This window comes from Acanthopagrus latus, chromosome 14 (assembly GCF_904848185.1).
Source record: "Acanthopagrus latus isolate v.2019 chromosome 14, fAcaLat1.1, whole genome shotgun sequence".
In the NCBI taxonomy this organism is placed as follows: domain Eukaryota; kingdom Metazoa; phylum Chordata; class Actinopteri; order Spariformes; family Sparidae; genus Acanthopagrus; species Acanthopagrus latus.
Window position 1 is genome coordinate 18,325,576 of NC_051052.1, and position 9,612 is coordinate 18,335,187.

A 9,612-nucleotide genomic window follows, 5' to 3' on the forward strand; every position below is an offset into this window, starting at 1 on the left:
CAAACAAAACACTGATGATCAGGCTGAATAACATGTAATTAAGTAAATTTACTCAAATACTTCCATTTCTATTTTTTGTTACTTTTTACTTCCCTGATATTCTAGTTTTTACTCTACATTTATTTGATAACTTTAGTTACTCTCCAGATTTCTTCAGAGCCAAAGTAGCTTTTCTTAAAAATGTTTTAGTGGCAATCAAGTAAAAAACAGTTTGACTGTGATCATTGGAAAAAGTTAAAACTATTAATCTATCGCTCCTAATATGCAGTATAAATGTACATGTTATTTACTTGTATATTCGATGGCTACGTATGTATTTGTTTTGCCAAAAAAGCTACTCTGAGTAATATTTTAGCCTGTTATCGTTACTTTCATTCAGGTTTAACTTCTGTGAACTTCTTACTGAGTAGTTTCACCGCATACTCAGTTCAGACATGGGCAGCGACTGACAGTTATCGCTATTTAGTCTTCCTGATTTTCTCAATGAATCGCTTTTTAGAAATTAGTGGAAAATTTAAGCCCAAGTCTACATTCTCAATTTTTAAAGATAATCTAACTTCAAAGTAATCAGAGGTCCTGATGTGAACAGGGACGTCTCAGGTAATCAGAAGCTATTAGCAGCACCTGTGATGTTTCTCCCTCAGCTGGCTGCAGTCCGTCAGCTGGGAGGTTTTATAAGAGGCTGCAGCTCACCTGCTCAGGTGGTTGTTTGTCTTCAGGGAGTCGACACCTTCAGTCGGCTCTCTTTTCTGTTGGGTTGAGTGTTTTGGGATTCGTTTCTTTTGGCCAGTTTTCCCACACATTTAGTTTCCCCCCCTGATCTGAGACTCCCAGGCTAACTGTGACTGCTAGCTCTTCTTTAGAAGCCAGACACTGAGTGCTGTTGATCTCATTAAACTAACAGCAACAAAGCGAATACAAGTACTTCCCAAAATGTAAAACTAGCAAATTATTTTAAGCAAAAAATAATCTGATTCCAGCTTCTCAACTGTCATATTTCCTGTTTTTAGTCTTAATGACAGTAAATACCTTTCAGCTTTCGATTGTTGCTTGGACAAAACAAGTAGTATGATTTGGACATTTTCCACAATGTTCTGACAGTTTATACACCAGACGAGTGCTCAATAAAATAAAAAAGCAGCTTAACTGATAATCAGTTTATCAAAAGACCTCAACGTGCTGTTGTGAGACTGGATTTCTTACTATCAGACACACCAGAAGAGGGCCGCGCCACATTGAGCAAAATCATTTTAATCTTTTCTTTTCTTACAAAAAACATTTTCAGGGAGTTCAAAATGAAGCATTGTAATCGGGAACATACAGTGGCAGCAACCGTTTCAAAGATATTTTACAAATATCAAAGAAAGGATGACGAGAGGGCCAGAGTGCAGAGTTCCCTCCTGTAGCGACAGAAGCCAAACATACAGCTGCAGACGTGCGGTGTCTGTATGTGTGAAGATGGCGTTTCTAACAACGACACCGCCGAGCTTCAAATGTTAGGAATCGTCTGTTTTGCGGAGATTTCCTGGCCATGCATTTGGCCTTACCACGTCTTAAAACCATCAGTAGCATTTGTGCTTAATTTGACTCGAGCACTAAAGTACTGGAGGCTCAGAGTGGAGCCGTACAAACTTTGAAAATGAAAGGGGAGATACGGGGGGGGGAGGGTTCCCACGCTCACCGTCTCTGAATACTGAGGATGCACTAGATTCAGCGGCAACTTAAATTAATGTTTAACTGTGTGACAGTTGACTCTTTAATGTGTAAAATGAGGTCCAGGAGGAAACAACAATGCTTCCTCCGACAGAAACGTGTTGGCTTGTTTACTTTTTAAGCTGTGGTTGATGATAGAAAACTCAGAAAGCCAAGTCCTTGTTCCTTGCAAGCTGTGAGTGGTGCATTGTGGGTAGAATACAGTAGCATTTGGCATCCCTCAAAGCTGCTCTGAGACGACCACGTCCTGTTTTTAGAAGCTCTTTTCTGCTGAAGCAGGACTTGCTAACGGGGTCTGGAGGTGCTGTGTGGTGGAGGTGACGGGGGGAGGGTGTGGTGCTGTTGAAGGGTGGGCGGGGTTGGGGTGTCAGTAGTCGTCTCCCCGGCTCACCACCTCCTTGCAGGTGGGCCTGAGCAGGATGGTGTGCTCGAACTGAGCGGTGTAGCAGCCCTTGGTGTCGCAGAGCGGAGGGTAGGGGTCCACAATGCCCAGGTCGCACAGGTTCTTCAGGGCCATCAGGTACTTGCTCTCACCCAGACGGTCCAGCCAGCGCCGGCAGAACGCCAACGTGCCGAAGTTCTCGTTGACGACGTTCAGCAGATGCTTCGCTCTGGGAAGCCTGGAGAGGAAGAAGTACAGACACATCAGTTATTTAACACCACGAGATGATCAGGGGGTCAGGGTCAGAACATACAGATATAAAGTAAAAGATACACAGTCTGTCTACAGTATTACATCATGAGGACGGACCAGCTCTCACCTGATTGGGACGTGGCCGACGTCAAAGTTTTTCATATAGTGGGAGCACTCCATGTCGTCGTGGACAACACCTTTACCTGTGCTGCCAAATGTCTCGATGGCGTAAACCTCTCCCTCCTGCAGGGGGGAAAGAAAACACACTTACTTTACTTAGAAGCCTCTCAAAGCTAGAGAGATTATAAGACTTCCAAACGCGCAGTTTTTTAGACGAACGTCACGATGAACTCACCTCCATTCTTGTAGCTTCTCCTCCTTTGACGATGGGCACCGTCTTGCCTGCATGTATTCTGTACTGACCGATCGAGTGGCCGTTCAGGTTTCGGATCGGCTTCACTGTGACAGAGGAAGAAATGTTGACAAGTTATTATTACTACATGTGAGGACTGATATCAGGGGGTACAGCTGCTGTACTGGATTTATCTCTTCATAAATGGTCCAACAGATTTATCAACAATGAAAATATTTTGTCTTTGCAGCCCAAACTGAGGCTGAAACACCGTAAGCCAAATATCTCTGATGTCTCCTCTGCAGTAAGGAACACCGACCTTGGTATGTTTTGCCATCGAGCTCGACCTCGTACGACTCCATCACCTCTTGAATCGCCTCTCCGACATCACACAGACGCACATCGATGCCGGCGTTCTGCAACAAAGAAACAGGAAGTCAAGAGCTGCAGGCAGCGCGCAGATCAAACGCATCAGAGCGAGGCGCGTGTGTTTGTTTGTCATACTTTGATTCCAGTATTGGTGGCGTCTCTCACAGCCTCCAGCAGCTTGTCGTACTTTGGATTAAACGTGACGGTGAAGGCACAGTCAATGATTCGCCCTGCAAACAGACATCAAGCAGAGAGAAGAGCATCTCTTAGTTGACGTAGATGGAAAAATGATTACCAACTCAAGCTGTTCTGTGTGATTAACGACTCGCCAGACAATAGATTTTCATTTTGTGTGGTAATGAACGTAAACTTTCGGCCGCCTGTTATGTAAATCTCTACAGGCAGCTACTCTGAACGCCCATTATGGCTACAAAGTGGGCCCTAAATGCATCGCTTATAACCGTCAGCACAAAGCGCAGTCGAAGCAGCACTTAATTTATCGCGTACCGTTAATGTGCGTGCCGAAGTCGATCTTGCAGACGTCGTCGTACTGCAGGACGGTGGTGTCTCCGGCGTTGGGAGTGTAGTGGGCAGCACAATGGTTCAGGGAGCAGCCGGTGGGGAAAGCCAGGCCGGCGTTCAGCCCGTTCTCCTTGATCAGCTTACGAGAACAGTCCTCCAACCGCTCGCTGGGGAGATAAAATGAGAGGATTTAAAAACAGCCAACCGAGGAAATAAGCCCAGAGTGCAGTGCTCTGGGATACTCTTCATTTTAGCTCAGTCACATATACGTGTAGATAATAACAGTGATGAGATGGATCGCAGTGATGGAGGCCGCCTCACCAGATTTCAATCATGGTCAGTCCGGGTTTCATGAAGCCGCGGACGTGCTGGCGGACCTGTCTGTGGGCCTCGGCTGCCTGTCTGAAGTCGTTCCACACCTCCTCGTTGGCTTTATCCATCACCCGCTTCTCCTCGTGGGTCGTACGCCACGCCGCACTGCGACTGGTGAGAGAAGAAGAAGGAGGAGGTCGCAACATTTTTATTACTGGCCTCGAGAAGAGAACGCCGTTTTTGGAGCAGTTATAGATTAAAAATGCTGATAAGTTCTGTAGAGGCAGCGGTGAGAGTAAACATGTGATCCCTGCAGGCAGTGACTGGTTTTACATCATGACTCATTGTTTGGCCTCCAACACCTGACCACACCAAACGAGTTCATCTGCACAGAAGCATACATCACAGCAAACAGCCCTGCAGCAATCGCCTAAACAACCACAGCAGACTGGACTTGTTTTAAAACATAAAATACATAATATACCTCTTAAATATTAAGCACAAATGTGTTGAAATCCACAAACACTGTCATTTTCTTGCCATGCTGATCCATCCACCTTACAGCTCGTTATCTGGCATTTCAAGATGTTGACTAAACATTATGATTATTGCACAACAAAAAAAAGAGGAAAAACAAAAGTGTTGCATTATCTTTTAGTTCAACGTGTGAACATTTTAGCGCTCCAACACAAAATACTATCAACTGACTTCTTACACATTACCTGCAAATACTACTGCTCCTCTGATTGTTACGGTATTATGTAGCACATTTTCAGTCAGAAGTTACAAGATTCAGGAAGACATAAAGTGGAAAAGAAAGACAAAAGAAAGAAACATCGACAAACACACGAGGAAGAAATGACCCAAGTTAAACAATTAAATCTAAGGTGTTTCTGGCTTGATATAAACAACAAAATGCAACTTTCTTTTGTCTTGTTTTACAGTTCGATGAGATATCTCTGACAACAAATTTAGACAAATACGCTGGATAAGATTGTGTATTTGTGAAATGCAGCAAAACACAATGTAGAAAAATCTGAAGAATCTCAAGGATTGATCGCTGCCACAAACACTGATGGAGGTGAAGGTGTGGGCGCTTCTTACCCGTCCTGTGAGGGCGGATATTCACACTCCTGTCCGATGGGGAAAGTGCCACTCGGGTATAACTCACAGATGGGCACAGACGGGGGATCAGTCTGAGATTTGGCTGGAAGAAAAGAAAGAGAAAACAGCCCATCAGACCGACTGACTGATGTCTCACACTGAGTATTCTTCTTTTCACCGAGAACACAGTCAGGGATTTTCTTCTCAGCGATGCAGAATCAATCAGAGCTTTACTCTTTTTTTTTCTGCAGCACTTAAAAAAAAAATCAAAACGCTGCCAACTTACGTCCTTTCTTCTTCTTTTTCTTCTTCTTCTTTTTCCCTGCCGAGTTTTCTCCGTCGTCTCCATCTGTGCAGGCGAAAACACCGTTGTAACACCAACTAACCGGGTTTAATGTTTACGTGGGCTAACGTTACGACAAATCACCTTCCTCGCCGTCCTCCTCCTTCTCTTTGTCTTCTATCGCCTGCTTCTCCAGCTGTTTGGTCACGTCGGCCACTCCATCAGCCTCCGGCTCAGCGCCTGCAGCGGCGAGAGGATCATCATCAACAACAGGAGCGCACACACAGTCCAACAAGCTGTCAACCCGCAGCAGTCAAAAAAGTGCTGCATCAGCACAAGCAGTGTAGATGTAGAGGCCGGCGTGGGAAAAGAAAACGTGGCGGAACAACAGATACAAACGTTGGTTCTTCTACTGCATCATCCATTAACGCAGCTCTCTTAAATCTGTTTTACAGCAGCTGAGAATAAATGATTGTAAAAATACTTCAAGGGGGGCAGAAAGAAAAGATATTAACAACTCTGAGCTGAATACGTCCAACTTTCTCCCTCCTGATACAATCTTCACACCGGAGCTAATCCGTGCTATCTTTAATTTAATTAACTCTGAAAGACAGCTGCCAGTGAATGTAACTGAAAGGGGAAACAATCAGGGATTTGCACGATTAGTCAGCCAGCCAATTACTGTAACCACACTCAACAGCTTTGACCGGGAACTCTAGTGAGTTTAACTGATTATTAATGATGCTTCATAAAAAATGAGCGTTCATTGCCAACATCTGATTTTGTTGTGTGTATTTAACGTTTTAGATGAATTTACGCTGAATTCTGACTGTTTTCTGACTTTGAAACTCCTGTTTACACGTTTCAGTAATTAGCTGTAAGAATATCTCTTGAAACAAACAACGGCGTCACTGAAGAACAAACTATATTTAATGTGGATTCATCACATTGCAGCCGACACCTAAATACACTTAATAAATTCACAGGATCGGACCTGATCCAGATAAAACACATTAAACTCCACAGCGATGGTTATGACTGAGTTCATGCAACTGTCAGCTGGGGGGAATTATTAGAGCGCGACACATCATAGACTCTGACTGACGGCGATGGTGAAGGAGGGCAACATGGCGGAAAACTGATCGCTTACTTGTGCCGAGCAGTTCACCTCATTTTGAGTCTTATGATCTGCTTTAGTGTCATTTTAATACATTTCAAGCGAATTCTTAAATCATTCTTTACCAAATGATTCATGCAGCTGTGAACACGTGTTACAGAGGCTCTCTTGCAAACCCCACACAAAATAACTCATCTGAGTGTTAGAAGAACAAAACTTAAAGACAATGAGCTGTTAATTGTCTCAGTTTTGTGAAGGGAAACACTGAATATATTGTGGAAGATCCCACTAATGTCTGACAGCTGTTCAACAATTACTGTTTACTCTTTAAAACCAGTCGCTTTTCAACAGCAGCTAAACCTTCGTTGAGTCGCTAAGAGAAAGTGGAGCTCATGTAATTAGTTGACAGACATTGATTGGGGGTTTTTTTTGGTGCCAGATGACGTCACTATAATGACATTTAAATGACGACTGTGTACAGGAACACATGTTACATGAACCTGAACACTTTGTCTCTCCAGCAGGTTTTCTTGAAGGGTGAGCTCTTCACTTAATGGTGTTTATCTTCCTTTCACCAGAAACAGGTTGGTTTTCAGGTAAAACTACAGATTTACATATTTTAAATCAACAGGACACATTGTTAGCACTGTTTGAAATATTCCTCGGGTTTATTCTGGGAGTTGAGAAGTAAAATATCTCTTTAACGTAATAACATCAGATTAAAGGTGGATAAAAGCCTTAAAAATGTATTAATGTGGTTGATTTATTAAAAATCTTCCTTTGCCTCTTCTTCCTTACATAATAACTCCGACATAGGGGGAATTACGAAACAGCAAAACTTGGCTGAGGCTCAGCGCAGTCAGCAAACAGTTGCTGAAGGCAGCAGCTCGATCTCCACATTATTCTGTTTTCTCTCACATTCACCAATAAATCAATAATCGTATCGATTGTGTGGCGTGTCAGAGCTCCTGGACGAGGATCTGACTAAAGCCCGGCGTGTTTCATAAGGCCTGACAGCAACACCGTCCACACCGCTCTCGACCCGCATGGCTAATGACGATCTGCGTCAAGCCACGCACGGTCCTGGAACAAACATCCGGCAGGACTTTCAAAATAAATGTCAAACGCTGAGCCAGCAGTTACCGAGACATGAAATCTCAAGTAGAACAACCACGAGGAGAAAATCCTGACCTCATTACACACTTTGAATGAAGCCGAATTATATAGTGGAATGTAAATAGAAAATATATGAATAAGTAAGTGAGTGGGAATAAATAGGACATTTTTAGGGGAAATAATGCAGAAATAGATCAATTAAAAACTTAAATAATTCACAATTGAAATGGAAAATTAATAAGACAGTAAATAAATTCATAAGAAAAACATATGAATTGAAAGAAGCACATTAAAATGGGAATATTAATTGCATTTTATAAACTTTATTGAAACTTTTAGCTATTTATTGAGACAATTGTTTATTCATTTATGGGGTAACTAACCGATTTTCATTTTGGCAGTTTATAGTTTCCCAAATTATATCCCAACTGTAGATGTAGATAAAATATTTACAAAAACAAATTTATTCAAGAAATGCAAACTATGGCCACCAGAGTCAGACACTGACAATCTGACCAACAGAAATATCAATTAAGTTAAAAATTACGTATGCCTAATAAGTCCTTTTTTAACGTCATTCTTTAATATGTTGGCACATTAACCTAAATTCTTTTTTTCTGAGCATTGGATTTGAATTTCAGATTTCATCAAATAGAATACCACTATTTTAATTGTCTTTGCCTATTTTCCTAGTTGATTGATCATCATTTAACCAACGACGCAGTAAAAACGGTTGCACGCCTTTATTTTGAAGGCAGTTCCCTGACTTCCGCTTCAGTCGCGGCTAACTGTCGTTAGCTAACCGCTGCTCTAATAAGTAACATTAGCTCTGTTAGCCTGTTAGCAAGACGCTGACCAGGCCAGCCTCACCTGCCGTTGCTGACTTGTTCTTCTTCTTCTTTTTCTTCTTCTTCTTGGCTGTCTCCTCCACTGGGTCGGCCTCGTCTCTGTCCTCCACCTCCCCGTTCAGCACTGCTTTCTGGTCCGCTGCCTGATCCGCAACCACGTCCGCCATGATCGCAGGCGCTGCTGGAAAAGGAAGCGCGAGGGACTGTGGGAGTGCTGTGTGTGATGCTGCCTTCAGGGGCATTCGGTGCTTTATAAACTTCTGAAAAGTATTTAGTATTATTATAATTATTATTATTTACACATTTAACATTCAAATGTGCAGTGTGTCAGATTTTTTTTTCTTTTTAAAAACAGCAATATCTATGGAAGTTATCATGCTAACTTGCGAGCCGCTGGTGCTCTGAACTCCCTGTCTGGCCCGCTACCTGCATGGCTAACTGAGCTAACTAGCAAACGGTAGCGGTAGTTAAAAGTTTTCTAGCTGTAACTCCATTTCAAGGCTGCTGTAGATGTTTCGAGTGAAAGAAATACAAATATTTATGATAGAAAATTATGGAAATAAAAAATGTTATGAGGCAAAAATTGCCTTTTAAACAAGCAGGATCTCTAATTTTTCTTTTGTTTTTTTCATTATGACATCATTTGTACAAGAGGTGTTTAGTTTTGGCCCATAACCTGCCATTAAGTTTTAGTTTTGGCCCTCCAAGTGAAAACGTTGTGCATCCCTCCTTACGTTACCCCCTGTTAGTTGTGAGTATGAAATCTTCAGATGGCCATTTATAACATATTACACCTTTAAAAAAGTAAGGTATGAATACTTATACTATATACTTTATACTTATATTTTGTATCACACTTTGTTTGTCTGTTGTAATTTTTCAGGTCCTATTAAAAACATTTGATAGCATCTTTAAATTAACTCGCGTTTTCAGAAATCGGAGCTAAATGTGAGCACTTGAAGGCAGCACAGTGTAAAACATGCCGAGTCAGCTGAAGTGCAGCTTGTCAACTGAGCCTAATGAAGAAATAACGTGAGAAGTATAAATAAACTGTACTGATGTCATGTAATTAATATTATCAGAAACTGAAACATTAACTGAGTGTGGGTGGAAAAAAGTTATCAATTAAAGTTAAAAAAAACAACAACAAACAAACAAAAAAAACATTTAATTACATATTATAGTAGTTATATATAGTGATATATAGTAGGGTTATTTCTATTCATATATGAATTCATTTTT

At 41.8% G+C, this 9,612-nt stretch overlaps 1 protein-coding gene and 1 long non-coding RNA gene across 5 annotated transcripts in view; one reads left to right on the forward strand and one right to left on the reverse strand.

Annotated features, from left to right (window-relative positions):
* LOC119032215 overlaps positions 1 to 9,612 on the forward strand; it is a 1,052,400-nt gene that overhangs the window by 545,925 nt on the left and 496,863 nt on the right. The gene's annotated exons all lie outside the window — the stretch shown is intronic.
* metap2a (methionyl aminopeptidase 2a) lies at positions 1,576 to 8,555 on the reverse strand. The gene is made up of 11 exons (XM_037121098.1): positions 8,393 to 8,555; positions 5,434 to 5,529; positions 5,293 to 5,355; positions 5,007 to 5,109; positions 3,912 to 4,073; positions 3,576 to 3,757; positions 3,204 to 3,298; positions 3,019 to 3,115; positions 2,703 to 2,806; positions 2,475 to 2,590; positions 1,576 to 2,333 (listed from the first exon to the last, which is right to left on the reverse strand). Exons 1-11 carry the CDS (start codon positions 8,535 to 8,537, stop codon positions 2,081 to 2,083), a joined length of 1,416 nt encoding a protein of 471 aa, XP_036976993.1. The 5' UTR covers positions 8,538 to 8,555; the 3' UTR covers positions 1,576 to 2,080.

Coding starts and splice junctions, on each gene's coding strand:
- metap2a (XM_037121098.1), bottom strand. CDS start 8,537: ATGGCGGACGTGGTTGCGGATCAGGCAGCGGACCAGAAAGCAGTGCTG. Junction 5,530..8,392: donor GAACAAGTCAGCAACGGCAG/GTGAGGCTGGCC, acceptor TCGCCGCTGCAG/GCGCTGAGCCGGAGGCTGAT. Junction 2,807..3,018: donor CGATGGCAAAACATACCAAG/GTCGGTGTTCCT, acceptor CCTCTGTCACAG/TGAAGCCGATCCGAAACCTG.